Source organism: Neopelma chrysocephalum, unplaced genomic scaffold, assembly GCF_003984885.1.
Source record: "Neopelma chrysocephalum unplaced genomic scaffold, ASM398488v2 Primary Assembly neopelma1_60, whole genome shotgun sequence".
In the NCBI taxonomy this organism is placed as follows: domain Eukaryota; kingdom Metazoa; phylum Chordata; class Aves; order Passeriformes; family Pipridae; genus Neopelma; species Neopelma chrysocephalum.
Window position 1 is genome coordinate 14,880,816 of NW_020897715.1, and position 26,289 is coordinate 14,907,104.

General features: G+C 42.4%; 1 protein-coding gene and 1 long non-coding RNA gene across 5 annotated transcripts in view; one reads left to right on the plus strand and one right to left on the minus strand.

Moving 5' to 3' along the window:
* Positions 1–21,595, plus strand: part of MAATS1 (MYCBP associated and testis expressed 1) — a 32,052-nt gene extending 10,457 nt beyond the window's left edge. For 2 of the 4 annotated variants that reach the window (XM_027681232.1, XM_027681233.1), the window contains exons 10-17: positions 53–195; positions 6,978–7,094; positions 10,153–10,224; positions 11,727–11,873; positions 14,926–15,147; positions 16,350–16,498; positions 17,708–17,799; positions 20,992–21,239. In XM_027681232.1, the coding sequence (XP_027537033.1) occupies positions 53–195; positions 6,978–7,094; positions 10,153–10,224; positions 11,727–11,873; positions 14,926–15,147; positions 16,350–16,498; positions 17,708–17,799; positions 20,992–21,239 (1,190 nt within the window). Of the gene's footprint in view, positions 1–52; positions 196–6,977; positions 7,095–10,152; positions 10,225–11,726; positions 11,874–14,925; positions 15,148–16,349; positions 16,499–17,707; positions 17,800–20,991; positions 21,258–21,335 lie in introns of those variants that run through there. The other 2 variants (XM_027681234.1, XM_027681235.1) reach the window with 2 other exon arrangements.
* On the minus strand, positions 7,140–8,868 carry LOC113966474. Its single transcript, XR_003533839.1, has 3 exons — positions 8,623–8,868; positions 8,375–8,490; positions 7,140–7,686 (listed from the first exon to the last, which is right to left on the minus strand). It is a non-coding gene; the product is annotated as an uncharacterized LOC113966474 (long non-coding RNA).
* Positions 21,596–26,289: the final 4,694 nt, after the last annotated feature.

The following is a 26,289-nucleotide window of genomic DNA, read 5'->3' on the forward strand; positions in this document are numbered from 1 at the left end:
TGTATTATAATCTTTGTTTGTATTATAATCTTTGTTTGTATTATAATCTTAGGATTGTGTGAACTGGAAGCATCTCTCCCAGATTCTGTCATCCAGCTCAAGATTAAAGCTCCAAAACCTAAGTGCATTATCACTAAGACTGGCTTTATTAGAAGGTCAGCAAGGCTAGAGGCAGAGCTGGCACAAGTTCACCAGGTATGGAGCTGCATTCAGCAGCATATCAGTTTCTCTTAGATTTGAACTGCTCATAAATGCAGTTGGGAAGACGTGTAAGCTTTTTCCCAATTTCTTGTGCTAAATTCTTATTTTCTGTAAGACAACTTCAAGGACAGAATGGACCAAACATGTGGACTGTTGTAGGCATGACCAGTACTGCTCTGGAACTCAGTCTGTCAATACTCTTACTCCCTAATATTTGTGCTTTTGCTTCAATCCTATAGAAAACAAGCATGGCTGCTTCTGTCTTCCTGCAGATCAGGTATTTGGATTGGAATGTATTATGTCAGTTTGAAATTCTCACCTGCCATTTTCTCATTCTTATTTCTCCCTTGCTTTTATAATACACAAGTGGTAAACCTATTGTCTACACTGTCAAACTACTCGTAATTAAAGAAGGCAAATCTGGATTTATATTCTAAAAATTCTGTATGTTTTTAAAAATTTACATTTTAAATACCTATTGTAAAAACACCTTCAGCAAAGCATTATTAAAATGACCCCACTCTTAAAATCAGATCAGAATGCTGGATGCACATCACTGTTGTTCCCTAAGAACAGCATCTGATTTGCAAACATGCTATTAGTGCTTTGCATATCCTAATTTATCCCAATTGTTCATGCAGATGAGGTGTCCATATATGCAATTAACCACTGAGTAAAGAAGTGCCTCATTTGCATCTGCAATCACAATATTTGTAAATTACATGTACTTTTAAGTACACTTCTTGTGATGCTGTTGAGGGTTACCTTTTTGTAAAATCACACATATTCTTGGCTGGCTGCTGTATCCCTGACTCTCATTTGTAAAGCTTGGTAAGTTTCACACACACACACACACACACACACACACATATGTGTATGTATGTATAGCTCTTTTGGTTTAGTGTAATTTAATAATGATTTCAAAGCAGACAGTAACCTGCTACTAATGAATTTTAAATTGAAATCTTGTTCTGAAAAATCAGTTATCTCAAATTTATATTCTGCCGGATCTTGTAAAAGATGAAATGTTGCATCTCATTATTATCCAGAAGGAAAATTTTCAAAGAAAATCTTGATTGCCACAGGAATTGTTTAAGAACTATGGACAAAAGTCATAGTTTTATGGACACGGTATTATTGAAGGGGTTAGAGTTTGGGTGGGTTTTGCATAAAATTCAGGAAGTGACAGTATAACATGGATCATAACATGGTTCTCATAGGCAGCGGAATGTTAGTCCAAGCTTTCAGAGTCTTAATTCCAATTACAGCAATTATATTCTATTTGTTCAAAATACTTCTCATTGTTTGAAAGACTACGGTGAAGTGTCTAAACTATAGTCACGGAGAAGAAGTATGCCGTAATGCTGGCTGCTCACACAATAATGTCTCTTCAAAGAAAAACTGGTGGCCAAAGGAAGATGGAATGCAGAACAAATGCAGACAATTCTGCACATTTTCTTTCTTAAATCTGTGTAGATCACTTGGTCTACATTGATTTGTAGCAACTGAGAGGCTAACATAACAAATACTCAGTTCCCCACCACAAAATGGCAAAATGTATATTCTTTTAAAATCACAAACCATTTCCTTTGCAGGCAAAAGTGATAAAATAAATCCATTTTGCAAAATTTAACTGCTGCTTTTAGATACACAGAAGTAGACACCAGACTGGTTGGTCCAGACAAGCAGCTGTGTTGGTCCTGACACTGTGAAACACCCAGACTGCCTCAGCAACCATTAAATTTAAACAAACTTTCTGTTCAGAGCAACAGGATATTACTGCCCTAATTAGCACTTCAGCTCTTTGGTGCTGTTACTGGTCACTTCTCTCATCACAGGCTTTTTCTTCTTAAGTTTGGTGGCTGTAGCATGTCCTGGCTAAGCAGAGCCTCCCTGACAGGTCCAGCTCACAACCTACTGGAGCTGTCAAAACCAGAGCAGCAGAAGGTGCAGAGTACTTGCATTAACAGAATTTAGGAGGATCCTCCCTGAGAGGACAGCTCTCTGACCACTTGGATTAAGCAGTCTCAATTGTGCCAACAAACCTCCATCACACACAGTAAAAAAGAAGTTTAAAGCAGGCAATTAGGGATCATCTTAGAAGGGCACTGTGTAGCTTTGCCTTGTTTCTATAGCTGAGCAGCCAAACCAGTTTTCTATTCGAAAGCTTTATTTTAGAGCTCTTCTAGCCCACTTAATCTCTATTTTTTATTCCATAATCCTAGAAACAAAGTGAAACTCCGGAAAATTCAGAGAGTACGTGGTGATCCAGCTCCAGAATGAGTTTCTTTCATTTTCCCTGGATAATCTGTGGAAGCAGGTGGCAAATAGGGGAATGTTAGATTTTGGGCTCAGAAGGATTTAGTTCTAATAAAAGAAGTTTCCAAAGCTTGCTTCTCTGGCCAAACAAGTGGAAAGACTAGTCATCCTTATTATGTTCCTTTTTGTTTGACATATTGACGGTATTCCTAAGCTTAAAGCTTTTAAGGGATAAGCAGTTTTCCAGGGAACTACAAAAAAGATATGTGTCCTGAGAATAAGAACAGTTTCTTCCAGACATGAAACTAAGCAAAAAAGAAGTGATTTTAGAAGCAGACTTTTCGAGGACCATCCTGAAACCTTTTGCACAAGTATTATGTACACTCAGTAGTTTTTGAATAATTCTCCAAGAAAACGTGGCAGAAACAGGAGTGACCCAAGATTCACAGTAAAAACAACTATCTGTATCCTAAGCCAGATCTGTAAAAGGATAAGGAAAGCTAGTTCCTAGCCAACACAGATAACAGTGCTTTAAGGAATGTAAGTGAGCCATAATACAGACAGCCTTGTGTGAAAATCCAAGGCGTTAAAGAGATAACATACCAATACCGCTAACTACTATAGGAAATAAATGCAACCAGCAAGTGAATACACCAAGGCATGGACGGGATGCTAGAAGACATCTTAGTGCAGAACAATACATGAGTTTAGGCTGACCCTCTATGCTGTGGTGACTCAAAAAAGGTGAAGTGTCAGGTGGTTTCAAAGTGTTGGATCAAGATGAGGTCTGAACAAAAACCCCTCTCACCTCAGCATAAGGTGCGTCTCTCACCACATCTGTTTTCCTTTATCTGGTTGCTGGCAGGAGGTAGAGGTGTAGAGGGACCAAGAATGCCTCTGGAGGAAATCTCTGCCAACAGAGATTTTCTCTTTCCAAGTGTAGGAAAGCTTGTTTAAGTAGTTATTTCTTCAAGAACAGATCTCCAGCACAGCGTTAGTTGGCTCATGCTCGGACAAGCTCTAAGAGCTATTATGTCAGTCTCGATCAGCCAAGATACAGCAGCCATGCTGCACTGCAAAGCAGGTAGGCAGTCCATCCTTGATGATCCTACCTGAAAGGAGGGTCTAGCCAGGTAGGGGTCAGTCTCTTCTCCCAGGCAGCCAGTGACAGGATGAGAGGACATAGCCTTAAGCTGCACCAGGGGAGGTTTAGGTTGGACATTGGAAGGAATTTCTTCACAGGAAGGGTAATTAAACATTGGAATGGACTGCCCAGGCAGGTGGTGGAGTCACTGTCCCTGGAGGTGTTTAAGGAAAGACTGGATGTGGCACTTAGTGCCATGGTCTAGTTGACATGGTGGTGTTTGGTCGTAGGTTGGACTCGATGATCTCAGAGGTCTTTTCCAACCCAATTGATTCTGGGATTCCTCTGCATCCGTACAATCTTAAACATCCACTGGTCAGATTATGTGACTAATACATCTGTTCTAGAAGAGGCAGCAGTCACAAGTATTGAGGCCATGTTGCTGAGAACACAGCTGTGTTGGGCAGGGCAGGATGAAGGGCCACCACCTCCCTAAGATCTTGCTCTGTGGTGAACTTGTCACTGGCTGCTGCAAGAGAGGAGCTTCGAAGAGGAGATACAAGGACTCCCTGAAACAACATCTCAGCCTTGGCCATATTGACCGTCATCACTGGTCTACTCTGGCCTCCAATCAGGAGATCTGGAGACACACTATCTATAACGCTGCTGATGCTTTTGAGAACACACGCAGGATCACCCTTGAGGAGAAAAGACAATGCAGAAAGAATCGTGTCTTGTTGATACTACCTAAGGAGTCTTTCTGCTGTGCCTTTTGCAACCGGACGTGCCTCTCTCGCATTGGCCTCTTTAGCCACCAGCGCACTGGTAGCAAGTGTGGGTAAAGTCCTTCCCAAATCTTCGTTTGCAAAGCCTAGCCATGATGATGATGATGATTCTGGGATTCTGAGATCCCACCTTCAGCATTTGTGTGCAAAAAGGAAGGAAGAGAAACATGACTGTATACTCTGTGCTGTATGTGAAAATCAAACATATCTGGTGTCCTGTGAAAAGAAGAGGATCACAGAGAAGATAAGGGAGGAATCTAAAGAATGATTTCTTTGAACGGAGAGTTTTTTCTTAAGCCACTGTCCTGTCAAGAGTTCTGCTTCTCTCAGGAGCTACTAAGAAGCTGAGGTGTATGGCCAAAAGCATGAGTGCCATTTGCTGTTTACTGCATTTGCCAAGAAAATTAAAAGGACATGAATTGCATAGTACTTCAGTGTCCAATCCAACCAGATTATACATTGACTCTGAACCCACTACCTGAAAAAAGTAACGTAGTCTATCTCAGAAAAATTAGAGTGATATATAGGCAGTAACATTTGGAGTATGTTCTTCAGAAATTTAGCACTTTTATCTTTTTAAACCAAGTATTTTACAGTGATTCTTGGTGTCTCACTTCTTTTTTTTGAAAAATCGTAACTTGCTAAGTGAGGCAGAACCAATTATGCAAAAAACCCATACTTTATTTTTCTTTTCATATGTTAAAGTCGTAATATATCTTAAAACCTTAGATTAGAGAAAGCAAATGGTAAACATTTTTGACTTAGTAAAGAAAGCAAAGCAGGCATTAGACTGTGCTGACATGAAAACATAAACCACTTCTGGGAACTGCAATATATCTCGAACCTACATTAATAAGAATTCTTTCTTGTCAGAAGGGCTCATAGATTTTTCTGTCTTTAAAAGTTGTTATACTGCTTGTATTTTGTTATTCTGCTTAGCAAGAAATATTTTTGGAGGCTACAGTTTTATTAGAAAAATTCTTATGAATGCAAGATTGTACTAATAAACATAGGAGCCATTGTTTTCAGAAGAATCACAATTACAGCAGCTTTTTTCTTTCTGTTTCCCTCACCCTGTCATGCAAATCACCTTATTAGTCGTAGCAAGCGCTGTTATAATCCTCATGCCAGAGAGCCGTAAGGTCATCACATACAAAAAACAGTTCAGAAAATCTCCCAACATTTTTGAGCTATAACCATTTCACATGGCTTAAAAGCAGTTTATAGGCTTTGATTCTTGCATTATTAGCATGGGCCATTTAAGAAGCTTTCAATAATCAAGCATTTTATCCCCTCCACCTAGAAACCTCTCTCCTTTTCTGGAGCAATTCATTATCCTGACCTGCAAGATCAGATCCAATATGTAAGAAGAGTTTTGTACAATGACCACTGGAGTTTCAAAATATGATTAACTTCACAATTAAATTCTGTGTAAGTGCCATCAATTTCCTATTACAGGAGAGAGAAATTCAGCATTGAATTTTTTTCTAAAGCTTTTTTTTTTGTTTCCTTCCCTAGTGAAATACTGTATTTGAACATTTGAAAGAGAGAAAGCAATAAAAGGAAAAAGCACACTTTCCCATGCTGGAATATGTCTGTTCTTTCCATAATAAAGACTACAGATCCAACCCATACAGTAGTAGGATTATAATTTTGAAGGAGCTTTAAATGTACACGCTCTTTTCCCTTTCTTTGTGAGCTGAAGTGTGCTGTCCTGCAGCAGGCAAGCACTGTTGTGCAGCTGGAAATAATTATCTGAATATCTAGTTCTTAGTGGCTTGTGTTGGGAAGTTGTCAGGGCTTTGGCTCTTTGAACAGTTTGAAAAGGTCTTGAAAGAGCTGAGGCTGTGATGGCACTTCCACTCCTAGTCTGCTTTAGCTGACGAGGTGTGGCATCTGCCACCAAACAGATGCAAGATGAGATGCAAGCAAGATAAACCCCACTCTTAATGGACCTTTGGGTTTTCGTGGTAGAAAAAAGTTCTCGGACAAGTTAGTTTCCCTTTTGTCCCTAGTCCACTTGTACAGTTACTGTGGGTGCCACTGGGCTGCTGGGCAGTTTTAGATGAGCAGAGAAGAGTTTCAAAACATATTTTGCAAGGAAAGGGATCAGGGTCATTTGGTTCAACCCTGTACAGTAATAGCCTATCATACAAAGGCATTTCACTGAGGAAGGGCCACAGAACAGTGACAATACACTCTTCAAGTGACCCCTTCATAAAATCTCCTGAATACATAGTGTTTCTAAGCCACAGTAACAAGCATTATAGCTATAGTTAAAGGCAAAGAGTTATAAGCATTCTTAGAGAATTAATTATTAGAGAGTTGGAAATTAAGTTAATGCCAATTTTAGATTATATTAGGTAACTCACCCTAAGCAATTGCTGATGACTTACTAGTAAATACAGTAAAATAACTCCTTCTTCCTTCTAGCGTATGATTTTGACGTTCCCATCAGTATCTTCTGACCAGGCAATAGCCTCCTCTACTAACTATATTCAGTTTTTCAGTTGATGTGGAGTAAGAAGTGGAAGCCACAAGCCTGAAATCTCTCAGCTCCCTGTAGTCAATGTGATCAGCAACAATCAGCATCCTTATTATGTTGTTCTATCTGGCCATGTTCTGATTAAATTGTATGTCTGTTCCAGGCACTACTGGAGAAGAAGGATAAAGTCGAGGAGCCAAAGAAGCCCATCCGTGTCCCTGAAAAAGTAGAAGAGCCTATTCCTAAGCCACCCACTCTAATCCTGGAAAAACCATCAATTGTAAGTCAGCTGGTTTTAGCACTTTTTTCCCTGTTGATCCCTAGTTGCTTCCTACACAGTTGTTAAAGGAATGCCCAGAGAAGGAAAGAAGGGAGTTTTATCTTTTTTGTGTGCATTCATGTTAAAAATAGCCATCATTATTTCTTAAGATTCTCCTAGTCTCTCTTTATTTTATAAAGATACTAGCAGCCAAAGAATTGAAAATATTTTACAATATCTGTTGGCCAAATCCTTAAGTAAACTTTATTTTATAAAGACATAAATTAATAGACATGTAATTTTCTTGTTCTTGAGGAGTAAGAAGGCATCATCATTATATTTTTTTTATTGTTATTATTGTTATTCAGTAGCTTCCAACCTTCTGATCTGACAACACTATCATACTCCAGTGAGGCAATTAACTTTAGTCTCATTGAAGTCAGTGAGACCTTGGCTGCTTAGCACTGAGCATGCACTTCATTAATTTGCTGGAGTGAAGCTCTTGTCATCATGCAGGATGCAGTGTTTGATGAGCATGCTCCAGTTCACAGATAATGATTCTCCTGCAGAGATTGAAATAGCAGTAATGATGTGTCATGGGGGTTGTGATATGCTGTAGGAAAAAAAAGACTTTTAGGGGAGCTGCAACTTCTTTTCCTTTCTTAAAGTAACGTACTTAAGAGGTGGTTGCCCCACTGGGTTGCTTTGTCTTCTTATTAACACCATTTTCATGATGTACTAAGAATCAGACACAGTTACCATTTAAACTTTGAATTTAGGAGAGTCACACAACCACGAAAGTGAGAGAAAGTCTTATTAGATCATCCATGCTGCTGTCTTCCTTTGTGCAGTATGATATTTTATGTTTTATACAGTCTATTTTAAGACTGAAACAAGAATCTCTTATCTCTTGGGGAAGAGCTTTCCACAGCTTTACCAACTCCTAGGTATGAGATATTGTATTGCAGTGGTGGATTTGCACTATTTAGGTTTACCAGTTTAGCAGATTTTTAAGTACTTTGAGGTAACATGGAAAGAAATCAGAAAAATTTATCTCCCAGTTGTAGTCATTCTTGAGCATGTTTAGAGATTACGGTTTTCTTTTTTAAGAATTCCAATACAATTTAATTCCACCTACATGAATTCTGTCAACATTTGGTTTATTTTCAGTATCATTATGTGCAGACGCATTAAATACGGAACTCTCCAGTGAAACTCCACCTATAAAATCAGGTCACTTGAGCCACTGAAGAGCAGCTCTAACTTGGATTCTTGCTGAATCCAAGTGAGGTTTCTCTTACCAGATAGCTGCGAGGAGCACTGAAAGCAAGAATCTTCTCTGTTGTTAATGCTTCTTTTCCTGCCCTACACGTATACGAGTAACAACAGCTAAGTCCTTCCCGCTGGAGTTGAGGATCTCAAAAAGAAACTGAGGGAGTGACAGTCAGGTGATGTGGACAACAAGGGATATAAAAAAAAATTGAGAGAATCGAGGCACTACTGCAGGCCTCCTCAGCTTCTCTCCCCCAGGCATTTCTAATGGACTTACTAGCCACAACAAGCTCACAGAGCGCATCTGAATTCCTTCATTAGTTTTTGACTTCCTTCCAGTCCCCTCTAAGTTGCAGCCATCTCCTAGATCCTTCTATATCCTTATTTGTCCTTTTTTTTTCTGCAGGGTATGATAGGATTTTCATCCGCCTTCATTCTTTCCTGCTGGTGTATATCAGGCAGATGGACAAGCTGATGATTACACTTGCTAAAGGCATCATTTGCAGCATTGAACAGCAGAAGTACAGAAAAATGCTTCTCACTAAAATTTAAACCAAATCTTAGTTTAAATCAGAGCAAGCAGTTTGGCTTAACAGTATATGTGCCATCACCATTTCCAAAACTCTGTCCTGAAGCGATTTCACACTTGTAGCCAAGTGATGTGGTACAGTTTAGCTCTCTAGGACTGGAAAATCATCCCTTCTTTCCAGAGGAAAAGAACATACCAAATCATAAGGCAGTCCTTTGGCTAGTTCTGCTTTGCTTCTCCTGGGTGCTGGTGTAGAAAGGCAGGAATGCTTCCTTTTGCATTTGGAAAACTCAGTCTTCAACACCTAAGAAGAAACAGAAAACTAAGATTCAAGCCCACACAACTTCTCTCATCCCACACTCTTCCCTGTTTTTCCGGCACTTCTTAAATACCACATTTCAATGCAGACCTTATAGATTCTTTATTAAAAAAAAAAATTACTCCCAATTTTTAGATTTCTTTTTATCTTTCCCAGGCACCCAATGGACTCTTTCCTTCTGCTACTGTCAACTCCAGACTAGAAGACCTCTCATCTAGAAAGAATGCTGCCATCTATGCTTTCTGTACTTCCTCTATTTAAAATAAGCCCCCTTTTTTTTTTACTCCTGTGGTCACGTTCCTTCTTCCACTATGCTCCATCATTCTTCCAAGTTGGTATCAATCACACAATGCTAGGCCAGTAAAGTTCTCAAAGAAACAAATCGCAACAGAATGTAGGAATTTTACTTCCAAACTATCACTTTCTAAGTCTTAAATTTACTCATTTACTCTAATAAAGTAAATATCAGAACAAGTTTCAGAAGAAAAATTATATATGTTCCCTTTTAATTTAATCCCTTTATTTATGGTTAACAGCTCTCTTGAACCTCTTTCAATAATAATTCTATCCCCTTAGTGTCTCGACCTGTTAAATTAATGCAGCTGGTGCTCATTTTGCAAACTCAGATGCAGTCAAGCTACAAATAGTACTTCTAATGCATACAGTAATCTTCTCCATCAACATCTCTTTATCAGTAGGTTCTCATCTCTAAAGACCCTTTAAAATCTCAAATAGAATCATTATATGGCCTTTCTTCCCCACCCCTTGCAAAACATGGAAGTACTTGTTATTCTGACTCACCTTCCTTCCCTAGAAATTAGAAGAATGGTGTTCAGAAACAACCAAGAAAAGGCAGGATATGAGTTAGACTATTTAATAGTTAGATGGATAATCTACACAAATCTCAGTGTCCAAAGACATAATTAATTATTGTGTGGATATTTGTTGTGTTTTGGCAGGAGGAAGAGGAAACAGAACTGGCGGTGATCTGTCTGCAGAAGTTGCTCCGAGGGAGGGCTATTCAGAACATGGTATTCTGTGTCTCTTTGTTTATATCTGTCTTCAGAATGACGGTGGGAATGACTGAAAGGGTGTTTGCAATCTTTCTTTCATAGCACTAATCAGGGGTAATGAGAATTCTGCAGCATATCCCCCTATATGTTATCTGGAGTCCTTCAAGGCTGAAGTCTTTGCTCTTCAACCCAGATTTCTTACAGGAACTTCTAGGTTCCTACACATGTCTGTGAATGTTCCCCTGTTCTTGCAGTTCCCTACACTCAGCTGTTTATTTAGATGCTTCATAGCAGAATTACTCAAATGGCTAATCCTAGACTAGATCTGGACCATGAGCACATTTTGCCATGATTATGCCAAGATCCCAGGCACAAGAACCTCCCACATCCCAGCAGGGCAGCTTGTATTTCATACCATCTTTCCAGTTTCCTGTGGTGGTGAGCTGAACCACAGATGAGGAGGAACTGAAGCATACCACTGTGATTTCCAGCAAGTGCAGGACCTATCATTTTGCTTTCAGTGGAGCAGAACAGAGTCTAAGTAAAAATTGAGTAGCCATGCCTTGTGGGCATTATATTAAGCAAGCCTATCACTTTTGATCAGACCAGTCCAGAAGGTTTGTTTTCATGCATGCAGGGAGTATAATTGATATTCTTTCTTGCAGTAATTGTTTGATGTTTGTGAAGCGTTCCCATGTGGGATGCTGACCTGAGCTTTAGCAAACAATGTAATATTGTGAAAGTGGCTTGAGGTGGAATATAGACTTCCCAAGTCTTCTCCAGTTCTATGGTGATCTGTGAGAAGGAGTTTGATGCCATTGAAGGACTATTGACTTTCACAGAATGAAATGTCCCATCGTTTTAGGAATCTCCTTCCAGATACTGCTGGATCAGAAATAAATGACTCAGTTGGAGAATGATGCGAGCAGGGTTGAGTGATCTTTTGTTGCTGTTGGAAGAGAGAGGGACTGGAAATAAGACACTGTCAGTGAGGACTGGGCCACATAACCCCATAACAGGGATGGCAGCACTTTCAGAAACCTCCCTATCAATTTATTGCTATGAGCTGTTGCTGGTCTCCCTCAAAATGAAGGTCAGAGAATAGTAGATGTTGAAACACTGTGAAGCTTTGACATTGAGACTGATATAACAGAGTATCCAGAAGGCTATTGCCCTTTTCACTTGACATTGGTGGTGGTGTTCCACATTCCAGTGGTAAGGCCAAAGAGAACAATAAACAAACAAACAAACAAACAAACAAACAAATAAAAGTAGTAAGGGATTATCTATATTCCACAGCAGAAGGTCTCAACTTTCATCTTCTATGCAGGAGGGTTTAGGCAAGATTTACTTGACAGCTGTAGTGTTTGCCTAAATACAGCCACAAATTTGTTAGAGAGAACTAGGTCTTCGGAACAGCTGACCTTGCAACTTGGAGAAAAAGGGTGTGCTCTGCTGGCAAAACATGTTGATATATATTCTCCATTTAATATGCTCACTTGTTTACCTTTATTTTAAAGATGTTTGAAGGGAAGAAGAAGCGACTGGATCTGATCCAAGAGCTGCGCACCACTCACGCACTCCAGGAGGATGGGCAACTGCTCTTGAAGGAAGAGGAGCAAAGGATCCTGGCTCTACAGCAACAGCATGAGTCACAAATGCACAAGGTTTGCCTGTATAGATGGGAAGGTTGATTCACAACTCTGTCCTGACCAAGCACTCTGTTTTTTTACAGTACCACCAACACTCTCACATTTAATTTCTTTATGTTTTCTATTATCCACAGCACAGAAGGCACCCCAATAACAATAATGCTGTCCTAGCACAGGCCAAGCATTGAGTGCCTGGGGGGCTAAAATTGCTCTCTCACTGCTCTGGGGAATCTCAAAACCAGACTGAGGCACCCTGACCGCAGCTGCTATGCGGGCTGTGGTTGCTTTGTTTGCAGACAGAGCAATTATTTACATTTACAAGGCTTTGAACAAACTGCAGTGTCAGATGAACCTCAGTTTTCCCACATTTCAATCCATTTGACTGGTACTGCGACCTGGCATCACAATACATGCTTGTCACTCACATCTGTCAGATGTTCTACTGAGTGTTTGTTACTGTTCTGTCATTTCTCTGATCCTTTTCTAGCTTGGCACCCTCTCAGGCTACTCCTCAGGCATAAAACATCACAAAGGAAGCCAAATCCAACTTTGTAAATCCTGCTGGGCTCAGGACTTCTAGAACCTCAGCAATGGTGTCACGTTGTTGTACCTGCCACTGTTATGCAGAACAGAGAAATCTTCTACCAAGGATCTAGTGAGAGCCAGGAATGTGAATTCCCATCCTATTTCCTTGCAGGGCCACAACCTTCCAGGGCAAAGTGAATAAAATGGCAGATGCTGGTCTGGAATGGATCATTAAAGAGACTTTGTCCAGAGTTCACTGCATCTCAGATATACAGTATCTCTCACATTCCTGCAAGTTTTTACTACTCTCCTTTTTTTTCAGAGACCAGCTGTGAGGCAGTCCTGCAGCTTCCATATTATGATAATTGCATCCATTGTTAGTTGACTTGGTGGAGATGAAGCCAGTCCACTGCTTCCTGCTGGGTAGGAAGCAATAAAATTTCCCTTCAGATCTCAGTAAAAATTGAGACAGGTGACAGTGTTTTACTGTTTAGCATTTCCAGATGCTCTCTCATGTACAGGGAGCCCAGGTGCAGGAAGACTGAATTTTTCTCCTGAGGAATTAAGAGAAAAATAAAAGCTCTAGACGTTAGAAACTTGCAATGCTCCTGTTCTATTGAAGGCCCAGGTGTGAGTGAGGGAGAGAGCAGTTCAGACACCATAATGACGTTCCCAGAGAGGGAGAGAGAGCAAATGGTAAAGATGTTGACCTCTAAATTCAGAATTTCCTTTTGGGAGAGCCACTATCCCCCTCTGCTGGTATCGACCTCCTCTACTCTCGCTTTTTTATTTTTGCTATTTCTCTGAAGGCACATAGACCAATGCTCAGGTCTTCAAACATTCAGAACCGTAAAACTCTCTGGAATGCAAGTGCAGGAGTTTTCTATGTGTGTGGCTATTTTAGAAAGTCACTGATGACTCACAGTTCTATAGGTTTCGGTGGTTTTAGTTTTTTATAGGTTTTTGACCTTTCCAGTATAAAAAGAAATGCTTCCTGCAGAAAGAGGATGGAAACTCCAGATAAAATGGTCAAAGATGAGGAGTTAAAATTTTCCAATTTGTATGTAACAAAAGTCTAAGAATGTTCCTCAGTTGTTTTCCTCCATTTCACACTAGTTTTAGACATGGTATCTGGAGCAGCGAAGAGGAAGGAGCACATTAGTTCTATGTTATCCCTCCCTGTGGGGTGGTGCAGTTCCTGCATTGCAGTCCTCCATCTGAAACACCCATGGGCTGAGTGCTGTCTCTTCTACATGTGTACAACGCTGACAATCCCACTTGCTTTGGAAGACTGCATGAGCAAATGGCGCAGCAGTATAAGAAAGCTGATTTATTATTATTTGTTTGGGATATTTCATCTCCATTTTGAGTTTTCTGTTTAGGTCTATTCTGTTATTGCCTGTTTATTCCAACAGAAACACAGCATCCCAGTCAGTTCCAGACATTCCTTCCTGCCAAGGGCTATAGCTTCATAGTCCATATTGGAGATAATAAGTGTACGATAGATCTTATCCCTTTCTGAAGTGCAATCACATATACCCATAAAACAGGACGTGCTTGGAACAAGAAGTGAATGGCAAGCAATGCTGAACACCTGGAATCTAGTCTCAGCTCTGTCACAGGCTTTCTGATTTTTCCATTCCATGTAATTTTGAGGTCTCATTTGCACTTCTGCAAACTTAATATAATTACTGTCAATTGGAATTTCGTAGCAGTTAGAAACTTGTGTAGTTTTAGTAATATTACAGTACCTAAAGTTATAGGGACTCATGGTTGCTTTATTATCTCAGCCAGTTGAATTACTTTCATTGCATCATAATGTCCAGCCAAAGATGTATCATTTCACTGAGAGGCCTTTGAACTGTAACATTTTGTACCCTTAGGAGAGAATAGAAGTGTGGTATTACTCACAGTTCCAGTTTCCTAAAGCTCTACTCAAGCTTCTGCTCATAAAAATTGGGGTTTACTTTCCACATGGTAGAAAGAAGCTTCATTTGCAACTTTTGATCCTGTTTTTCTGTTCTGGTCTGACTAAGCTTAGCACAGAAAGATGGAGGTATGTAGCTGAAGTAATTTCATTGTCACTTGGCTCCCTCCCCTCTCTTGGTCTGGGCAGTGGAGTGTTCCCCAGTAACAAAAAGGTCACCTCAGCAACTATTCTGGCCATACTCACAGCCACAAAAGTGGTTCATAACATCTGGAATACAGCATGTCTACTGCTTTATCTCCTCTCACCCATCCAAGCATAAGGGCTGCTTGTACTAGTGTGACAGTATCAGGGCTATTCCTGCCCTGGCTCATTTTGCCATCTTTTAGCCTCTTTGTACCATCAGAGCCTATACGCAGGAACATTGCATTGTGCAGAAACCAGCCAGCGCATGTAGAATGAAGAATGCATGAAGAATGCCAAACTCCTAGGGTTCTCCCATGGCTGGTCTGAGTGGGTGCTGCAGAGCTGTTTCACATGCCTGTGGTAGTCCCGAGACTTGGTACAATGCTCCTGGGAATTGTAACACAATTCTTCGCATTTTTCTCTTAAAAGCTGTCATCAATGGAAAAGGACTTGGCCACGGTAGAAGGAAGGACACTGGCGAACATACTTGATTTTCTGTCCAAAGAGCTGGTGAGGCTGCAACAAGAACGGAAGATCCATGCTTTGGTCATGCTGGCTGAGAGGCAGAGGCGGATGCGGGAAGCAGAGGAGAGCGGACGTCGTCAGGTGGAAGAGAGGCGGCGTCAGGAGGCAGATGAGATTTTCAGACAGGCAAGTGAAACTGCTGGGACTGTGGGCAGTTTGTAGGAGCTGCCTCCTTGTGGGGAGGTCCAGATGGATGGGAGCTGCTTTAGCTTGGACTTTGGTGATGGCTAGTTTTAAAGGCTTAGTGAAGAGAGGGTGATTTCTTCCTAAAAGAGTCACGCCCATGAAATGATGGTCCGAGTACTGCTACAGGCAGTCCTGTTAGACATGTCATGAATGGAGGTAGTTTCTAAATTTCTACAACAAACACCTGTGGAGAACAGATGTACCTAGATGTACCTAGATCATCTTTAGAAATAATGTTTTGGGAGCACTTGATCTGCCCAGCAGAACTATTAGGTGCTTTCCCAGGAAGGATGCCTTTAAGCAAAGGTTTGGAAAGATTTTGCAACACACCCCCCACACACGCACACCAAATGGACTGCAAATAAAGAGTTTGAAGTTATGGTAATGGATAACATAACCTTGAAATCCAGAAAAAATACTGAATTACCATGTTCCATAATTCGTCTATAGTCCTATTCTCTAGCTCTTGACTGCATGGAGCATATTTCTCCTGGTTGAAAGGCATGAGTGGGAGTCTAATTGACTAAACCAATAATTTTCAAACTTTGTGGGAGGTGGTTAATACCAAGAGAGACTGGCATCATGTTTATTTTTCTTTTAATTTTAGCCTCTCTTCTTATCTTTTCTCTATTTCTGAGTGGGAAGCAGGTAGGGTCAAAGTGCCATAAGCTTATGCCCTTCAGATTAGCGAAGGAAAACACCCATTTCTAGAATCTCTGCTCTACAGTTCTCATAAGGAAACCAATAATTCTGTCTTGGTTTTTGACTGGCTTGATGGAACCCTTTCCTTCAGGGTTTGCTTGAATGAAAGCTGATTAATTTACTGAAGTCAATACCAATGATTATTATTTGGCAATTGTTGCTCAGGGGACTGTGAGAACTGAGGAAGCAACTGCCATTGCATTCACAGAACTAACCTGCTGCGGATAAGTTTTTCTTCCACCTCTGGTTCTTTCCTGCACTTGTTTCTGTGCTATTAGTTCTCAGAAAACATTACTAGGAAATAAATTTTTACAGAAAGCATCTCTGAAAACAAATCCCTGAAATTAGGTCTGTTGTTTGTGCTTCTCTGGAAATCTTCTTCCACTACGTTCCTGGCACAGCAATAGGCAGTGGAACAATATTTTGATGTTTTGTTCCAGGTGGTGAAGGTGCAGCACAGAACCATTGATACCTACTTGGAAGACATTATCCTGAGTAGCATGCAGAGGGCAGCTGAAGAACAAGCCAGGGAAGAGGTTCAGAGAAGGGCTGTAGAAATCAATGACATTGCTTATGAGCTGGAAAGTCGGTACGTTATTAAATGGCACATTAGAGGCTCTTCACAGCAGTTTAGAAACTGCCTGACCATCTGCATCTGTGGTTATGTGTATCATCCAAGACATGGGAAGGGCAAAGCAGTACTGTTCATGGTCGCTTCATTACTGTGGCTGCTGTATGGGAACCACCCTGTTACTACCTGGTACACACATATAAATTCATCAAAGCCTTATTTCCATACAGCATGTGCCAGATTCCCTTTGAAAATCGCTTGTGCAATCTGTGAATCACCCTTTTTAGATTTCTCCATGCCAATGGGAGGCTGTGACTGAGCTTTAAGTGAATCTGGGAACTGCCTAAAGCAATACCCATTCATACCGATCTTTTCCTTTATTTATACTACTACAGAAAATCCATTTGAAAGAGATGCTAAAAGATACAGCTATACAACAGCCTTTCATTCTGGGATGGCTGTTCTTTAAGAAACTGCCAATTTCCATGGAGGTCAGTCATATTGATGGCTGCCTGACAAGGCACTTTGAGTAAAGTAAGTTGTTGAGAACACCACAGTCTTGTGTTTGGCTGGGGCATCAGCAGTGAATACTTTTTAGGACTTGCCAAACCTCCAGTTCAGTTTCTATACTCTTTTTTTGGAATTGAGCCATAAAAATCCCAATGACACAGTGACTCTCCTATGGTACAGCAGCTGTGTATTTTGTATCTAGATGAATACAACCAGAATGTTGGAATCCTTGGGGAGAATGAAGCGTAGATAATGCATGCAGCCCCTGGGCCAACTGGAAACCCAACAAACACTGGCATGGAAAAGAGCATGGGGACCAGCCAAGTGCAGAGTCACAAAAGGGAAGAATTTAGCAAACTCAGCAATGGGCCAAAGACTAAACTGACAAAGACACAAATGTTCAGAGGTATCTGTGTGTCTAACTTTGTTTGTCATCAGTGAAAATGGGGCTTCTAGATACCTTTGGGGATAGGCAGTCTAGGGTGATCCTCTTCCTGCTTTCCAGTGCAGTATTGAACACACTGGCAGTGCAGTGTGAAGGGGAATAGTCACACTGTCACCTATTTGTAGGATAAAGAGAGACCCAGGTGACAATTACTGCCAGGACAATGCACTCCCTTGGAAATAGTGAGAATGTTTTCAAGGGAGTCTTGTGTTTGCAGAGGTGATCTGGAGAGAAGATTAAAATACTAATACCATTGTGCATCTGTTCTGTAGTCGAACTCGCCTACAGTCCGAAGAGATTGTAGCAGAGCTGGTTTATGATTTCCTGATTCCAGAAGCTGAGAAAAGTGCTATGAGAGAAAGAGGTAAGGAGTCTAGTAGCTTTATGCTCTTTGTGAACTGGTTCACTCTCCTCATTCTAGCTCTGTGAAAGGAAAGATGCAGTGCAAAGAGTTGTCTCAGGTCTCTGAGATTCCCTTTTTCCATTATGCAGGTAGAAAGTTAAGCCCTTTGACCCTTTTTTCACCAATTTCTCATAAGCTTTAGTCTTTTTAAATGGTGACCAGAATTCATACCTGCTGTAAGATCTGGACTGTGCTTTTGCCAAGAAAGGTTGGGACAGATGATCCTTGAGGTCCCTTCCCTCTATTATTCGATTATAAATTTGATGTATCTGCAGCAATAAAACTGCATGAAAAGAAGCAGCCCCTTGCACCTTCAAAAACAAACTGGAAGAAGTTTTTAAGTGGCATGACTGTGAATTGTCTGTTTTATGGCAATTTCTGAAAACTGTGGACATCTTTAACAAGAGATACTCAAATATATGCCATATGTGGAAGGAGGGTTATACACTATAATAGGAGTTATATACTCCTGTGCTTCCCCCTCCTCCCCAGTTGGTTGAGAGCTAGAAGCAAAGATAAAGTTTTAGGGTTGGTAAGTAGATAGTCTTGCAGTTGGTAAAGGATGCTTCTATTTAACAAAAATTGAATAGCATCACAATACAGAGGGGAAGACCCTGGAGACCTGTGTCTTACAGTAATTATAATGAATAAATCTTAACTGGGATGTTTCCACTGACCAGCACACTCAGAAGACCGTGACTAAAACCTGTCACCCATAGCAAGTGGATATGACCTACGGAAAGCAATGGTATCACAATAGAGCTTGACGTGGTCCTTGCCGCAGTGCACTTCTCTGACTTGAGAACAAAGGCACTTACTTCACTGCCTTTTTTGTTGCTTTGTGAATGAAAACACAAACCCTGAACACGCATTTTGTGGCCTCTGAATTGTGCAGACTTCCTTCTTCCTAATTCATGTGTTTGCCTCAGCAACAGTACCTGTTCAGCAATTCTGCATAAGCTTAAATCAGCTCCCTTCTCTTTAGCACTGCTTCTGCCAGCCTTCCAAAGCAGGTGATGTAATGTTAGTCAGTGAAGCCTGCAGCTGAGGCACTAACACACGCAGGTTAGCCTGTCTCAGAAAGGAGAAGATGAAGACCTGGAGATGGCCTAGGATTCTCGACACACAGAGGACATACATCAAGGAACAAAATATGTACTGAGCTTAAATGCAACAGCAGTTAATGAACAAAGCACCTCAGAAGCACTCCCAAGCAACAGACAAAAAGAATCTTCAAAATATATGAGAGCTACAGTGGGTTTGCCTAGAAAGCAGAGCTAGACCCAGACAAAAATTAAAGTGGATTCTGGTGGAATAGAGCAATAGGCAATAAAGCACAAGAGTTCCTTTAACTGTGATCAAGTGAAATTTGTCACAATATTCTTGTGACAGTAGAAATCAAATATCAGGAAGAGACCTGGCTAATACTCTCTCCTGCTATTGCTTCATGGGGTAGGGGGGACTCCATACACTTAAGAGACAGTTGAATTCTATCAGATGAACTCTGATGAACACACTCTGCTGTAAACCTTCTGCACAGCGATACTTTCAGGGAAGCAGAATCATTAACTATTCCATGTAAATACAGAGGAAATAGTATCAATGAATGGCATTAGATCTTGTAAGATGCATTTCTGTGGTGGCTTTTAAAGCTTTCCCTGCAGTGAGCCAAATTATTTATTAGGAAGCTGTTTTAGCAACCTGGCCCATGCTTGAGCATTCACCTTCTTTGAAACTATCAGGAAGTGATCTGAGAGCACAGTTGTCTGGGCTGTCAAAAGAGCAAATCCATTTTTAGAACAAAGATTTGAGGGCCTGCAAGTTCAGTCTTTGCCTACACTTTAGCTTCCCCTTAAATATCTCTATTTTGCCATTACCTGGTTGTTAGGCAGTTTTTTCCTCCTCTTTTTGTCACATTTTGATGTGTAAAAGCAGAGATTATCCAATACTGGCTCATCCTTATACCCCTCTACACCCCTCTTCTGAACCCTACCTCACTGGAAGTAGAAGTCACTGTGCTGATATGAAAAAACTTGCTTTGAAAGGGACAAACTCACCGGTTTGAGCCTGTTGTCTTTTAGATGGAATTCACTGTGGATGGAGGAAGGGACTGCAGCAATACCAAGAGAGTATTGCCAGTATAGCTGATGCAGTTCAAGCAAACACAGTTCAAGCCCAAATGCCTTGGGTAGAGAAACCTCTCCTGGGAATTGAGAGCCGGCTGGTGAAGGTCAGCTGTTCAAATGCAAGTGAGATCTGGTTGCATTCATTGTTGACAAAATGGACCTGGGAGATGGATAAACATAAACAGGGTGGGTTAGTAACGTGTAGTGACTGGGACAGGGACAGCATGCAGAACCGTATGACAGCATGCAGGACACCAGTGCTTCAGATTCACAGTTAAAGTACAGCTCAGCTTTACAACAGATCAAAGCAAGTCTTGGACTTTCACAGGGAAGTGAACAGTGAGAACCACAGCTTGTTCCTGCAACATTCCCCACACTCTCCCTAAAAGCAGGCAGTATTTCAATCTGCATGACTGAAATAAAGAGAGAGAAAGAGGGACCAAAGAACAGTGAAGTGCAATGAAGAGAACTGTAGGGTGAATGCTTAGGCTTGGGTAATTACTTCCCAGGAGGAGGTTTGGAAACACATATAAATGACTTTGGATGAAAAAAGTAAGGACCAATCCTCCAGTAGCTGAGGGGAGATGATAAGGTGGGTGACTTAGTGTCTTGAGTCTTACTTTGAACTCAGTAACAGTTTCTCAGTGCAGGCCAAATCATAGCACAGGAGAAGGCAGATTTCAGCTGGAGTCTTCCAGAGGCCTGCTGCAATTAAGAGACACTGAAGGAGAAGTTATTTTAAAGCCACATAATATATCCTGGGCAGTTGTGCCCAAAGGCAGAAAGGAAAACATTTGGGCCGTGCTTCCCACTGTGGGGGCTAGTCTTCAAAGGGAAATGCAAAGTTGGTTGCTGCTATTAGGTGGCAGTAGAACACTTTCAGCCAATGTTAGAAGGGCGTGATTTTTTTCCTGAGATAGACTTTTCCACAGCTGCAGAATTGCTAAAACTATCCCTCCCTTCTCCCCTACGGAGAACACTTTGCTGTACAATTCCAAGTAAAAGCCTTACCTCTTTTTATGTGCAGTGAGACAGTCCCAAAGAAAACACATCTACGCTGCTCATCAGATCATCCATGGGGGCACAGAGAGAGTTTTGGCTGATCCGGCACTGCATCGGGAGACATCTGCCAGCAGGATAGAGGGAGATCCTCCTGCTGGGACAGCCAGCACTGCTGAGAGTGGGACAGCTGCTGGACCAGGGGCAGCTGCCACAGTTGAATGTGAACTAGATAAACTTCTGTGCAAAGAAAGCAAGGATCCAACAGCCTCCTAGAGATAGAAGATACGTGAGGTGAGTTTCCCTTCCCCCTGTGATTTGAGCTCAGAGCATGCTGAAGGTGAGGGAAGCATATTATATCTACTTTTTCAGAGCACCCAGAATGGAAAATTCTCTCTCTCCCTTGGGCTTTCCTTCCTGATGCCTGCCAGCAATGTTGTCCTGGAGCCATTCTGTATACATTTTGGTGTGGCAGCTCCCTTCACTCCCTCCCCAGCTTGCTTTGGACTTCATTAGCTAATTTTCCTCTTCTGATTATTAAGAGAAGCTTAACTGAGAAAGCAGTGTTAGCACTCTTTGTTTGTTTTCCTGGCACAGACCAATAAAAATCTGCACCTGGGCTTTTGATGGTATTTCCTTGCATCAATAACATTAAATGAAAAAATACTGCATCAATGGGAAATTTTGAGTTGAGACCATACACAGTCAAGCATGTCCCACTGATTTCCTTAGTAGTGTCAGGCCAAGTGGCTTCCTGCATTAGCACAGCTATGCGGTCAGATTTTGCATCATCTTTTCACATAATTAGTCCTTGCATAAAGTGCCTTTGACCTCAGCAGAGTGGTTCCTGCCAAGCAGGCAGTGTCTGGTACTAACACTTAAGGCTAGGTGATAGCTGAATGACATGGGCATAGAGGGGCTGATGTATTTTCCAGAAATATTACTCTTTGGACTGACCTCTTCTTGCTTTTTATCATCCCGAAGGAGAACAATTCTTGAAAGAATCTTATTTTTCTTAGAACAGTGTTAGTCACTCTGGCTTTCCAGCTCCAGGGGGCCACACAGAAAGGATGCTGGCTTTGCCATGTTTGCAAGCACGGGGGTGCTCCAGATGAGTATGTCAGAAAGCAGCAGGCTGCAGACAGGCACAGTGCATCTGGTCAGAGAGCTCTCAGGGCTCGCTGAGCTCTTCAGCACTCACCTGTCAAAATTCCTGAGGTCTGTGGCTTTAGCACCTGAGAGGTACATTTGCACCAGTACCAGTGTCAGATGCATGTTTTGGAGGAGCAGGCACCACACCCAAAATGCTACTCATTGATGGCCACAGCTTACACAGCAAACAGCAGTATTAGCCCTCACTGCTAATGGGATCATCTCTCCCTGCTTCCATCATTTCTCAGTGATGGATCCTTGTGCTGGGTCTGTAAAGTTCAGGTGGGCTCCAGCTAATCCTGACCATGGTGCTGCTCCTACAAAACACAAACCAGCAGCTGGTCAAAAATTCAGGCTCATTAGTGCATTCCTGGAAAAATTTTGCATCAGGTTTTTGTTTTGTGGATTGGGCTGGGGCAGGGTACAGGGAAAGGAATTACAGGGAGGGGAGAGAATACCCCTGTATTACACTGGGCTGTAAATAACAGCTGGAGAGAGGAAACTGAGAGCTGCACCAAAACATTGCTGGTCTTCAAGTCACTGAACCAGGGACACCAAGGGGCTGGTGAGGTCAGGCAGCCTCTGTAAGTATTGCAACTTCTGGCAGGAGTCAGAGATGGGTGATAAGTTTTGGTTAGGATTCTGTGAGGGTCATCCCATTAGCGACCGTGGATTTGGAACAATTCTCATGGCACACATAGGTAGTCAGTAAAAGGGAAGGTTGCAAATGCAAAAATATAGAACGAAACACTCCACAGTGTGGGAGGAGAAGCTGTGCAGGGATCGGCTCTGTTGCCTCAGGCCACCTTGGACAAATTTAGCCTAGTTGAAAGGGGGGTGGGGGGTGGATAACATGAATCACAAGATCCAGTGTAATAGGAGAGACATGGAAAACGATGCAGCAGAACAGTAGAACGGGAAGACCGATCCATTGAGGCATTTGCTGTATTTCTGAAGGGATCTGTTGAGATAAACATTCTCTATGTAGCTCATTGTACAATTGGACATGGTTTTAAAAAGTTAAGTATTCCAACAGGTGTGGGAATGGATGAAGGTTTCAGCACTCTGGTCTTCTGTAGGGATGCAGTCCTCTGCATGACAATAAAGGGGGCAGGGGACTCCAGATGCTGTGCACAGGCTGAGCTATAAATGTCTTGGCTTCTGTTATGATTTAAGGGACACCATCAGAGTAAAGCCATCTTTTCCACATGACATTGCCTAGTATGTAAACTGAAGGCCACAGCAGGATTCCTGCAGGAGACTCTCCTGTAGAAACTGCTTTCAATTGTCATGTGTGGGGGTTTTTTTTCAAGCTTTGCAGAATATACTTTGAGAAAGAAAACAAGCACAGTGAGAGGGAATTGGGATCGTAAATCAACAGCATAAGAATGCACCATTCCCTCTCCTAGCAGGAGACAGAACAACCCTGGGGAGGAGCCCTACCCAAAACAGACACAACAGATGCCTCCAGGGCTGCACCAATACAGTGGAAACACAAGGAAAATTCAGCTTGTCCCGCTTTTCTTTCACCAGCTGCCCATGGGAAGGGAGCCTGGCTGTGCTGCTCTGCTGGCTTCTGCCTCCTGGCAGGTGGGAGAGACAGGCTGAACCAAACGGGCCTCTGGGGTCACTGCACTGTGAGAATGGTGAAAAATCGGTCTCTTTGCAGTAAATGAATGAATGCAAATTGTCTCAGGGCTTCCCTGCTGGTATGGCTCTTGTGGTGTGGAAGGAGGAAATCCTATTATGCTAACTACAGTTCAGCAGAAAGGACTTTCAGTAGGAGAGCTGGAAGCTGGTACACCTTTTTCACTGGACGTGTACAGTATCTGCATTTCTGTCAACGTAAAACCACACCAAGCCCACACTCTCCCACCTCTCCTGCCTCCCTTAAAAGCAACATGACCATCACAAAAGTTGCTGCCATAGACCTGGATGTGGTGCTGTTAAAAGAGTTCCTGCCACTTTCTTAGCGCTGCTGTTCTCTCTGTTCCTGGTCTCACAAGCACACACGATCTGCCTGGTACTTCATTGGGCTCAATTCAGCCCTCACACAAATTCTTTTTTGGGGGTGGGAAGGGGAAATTAACCCTGCAAGTATGGTCCTCACATGCCCAAGGCTTTTAGCAAGGTCCAGTTGCACTACTACCAACTACCTCTTCCCAGTCCTGTCTCCCTGCTTCCACCAAAATCCTGTTCTTGCAGCTTTCCCTGTGTTTTTATGATTCGTGAATCAGTATCTTCCTGGCACCCACCAGCCTCCTCACCACAATGCCCTCCTGAGTCAGGGTTGGGCTTGGAAGAGGTGCTGTTGTTTCCTATGCCTGCCCTCCACCCCACCAGAGAGGCAGGAATTGGTTTGAACATTTGCCAAAATTGCCAAATCCCTTAGACATAATGTGTAAACCTGGACTAGTAAATTCAGTCTTCCTGGATCCACCCTAGACTAGCAGAACTAGCAAGAAAAGCATCTCAACAGACACTGCATGAGAAAGAAAATCCCCAAGGGCCAATGGGAAGGGTGTGTGCTAACACCCATGGAGGAGAGGCACCTCTGGCTCTCTGCTCCAATCATATAATTCATTCCCCTTTGTTTTTCCTTTTTTTCCACACGCTGTGTCAACCCCATGCACCTTTTCCTCCACCTCTCATGGCTCCAGTCCAGGCCACTTCTCTTGGCCTCTTCCCATGCGCCACATCCCAATACTTCATGTAGCACTTGGAAAGGATGTCCTGTTCCCATTTCCTTCCTGGGCTGCTTACCTGTATCCACATGTGTTGCCTGGCTCAGCACACCATCCCCAACAGACCCGAGAGCTGTGACTGCTCCTGCAAACACTCACCGTTGTGGCTGCCCACTTGTCTGTAGCTGGTTGGACCCTTTGCACAGCCTGGCCGGCTGAGATTTACCACAGCCAGTTTCCCCCAGTGGGGAACTTTCATGGTGACCCGCACTCTTTGCCCATCCTGGAGCTCCTCAGTCAGTGCTGGGCATGGGACTGTTGGTCCTTTTCCGTGGGGCCGTGGCTGGAAGGATGTGGCGCTACCTCGATGCAAATTGCAGTGAGCGAGTGGCAGCTGCGCAGCAGGGACCCGATGCTACTGCTCCTGGTGACAACGTCACCACTGAGCGTGAGCAGCACCAGTGCCCTGAATACAGATGCAGAAAGAAGCCTGAAATATTTAACCGGTGCTTTTATGTAGCCCATGAACTGAGAATGCACTGCACCTTCTCCTAAATACTCTCAGCCAGTGGCCTCTCACTCACCCTTTGACATCACAAGCATTTGGAAAGCAGCTGCTCCCACCAGCGTTTCAAGAGACTGAAAAGCTACATTTGCTCCTGTCTCCTTAAGTTGCTGCAGGATTGATCCTAAGAAAGAATCTCCCTTTTGTTTATTACTGAGCCAGTCATAGCCAGCCCTTCCCCGTAAAGCTTCCTTAAAACACCATGTTGATTCCTTACCTGTTAAAGCCTTTCTCCACCTGCCAATGTAATTTTTCTGCCTCCAGCCAAATGCAAACCATTTTTCATTGCTGCCTGGGCCCCAAATCTGTTGTCTCCAGCAGAAACAGCTTCCACTGACCAACCTGTTCCTAGGCCTGGTGCCATGAGACAAAAATCTTAAAAGAGGAATGAGGTGTAACTGAGATTGTCCGAAGACTTCTCAGCTGGAGTATTCACCCAGTATTCCCTTTTCCGAAGGCTGCTCACAAACATCAGCATCCAAAACAACTATCATTGAGTAAAAATGCTCTCAAAACACCCTGGGTTTTGCCAGTAAGCACCAACTTCCTCCTGAACACTCTGGCCTGGCAAAGGATTTCGTTACAGGAATGAGCTGCAAAAGAGATGAGAAGGAGGAGGGCATAGCTGCTGTTATGCAGTAGCAAACAATCATAGAATTGTTTAGGTTGGAAAGGACCTCTAGGGTCCCCAAGTGCAACCATTAACCCAGCACTGCCAAGCCCACCACTAAACTGTGTCCCCAAGTGCTACATCTACATGTCTTAAATACTGCCAGGGATGGTGAGTGACTCCACCACTTCCCTGGGTAGCCTGTTCCAGGGCTTGACAACCCCTTCCATGAAGAATTTTTTACCTAATACCTGATCTAAATGTCCCCTGGTGCAACTTGAGGCTGTTTCCTCTTGTGCTGTTGCTTGTTACCTG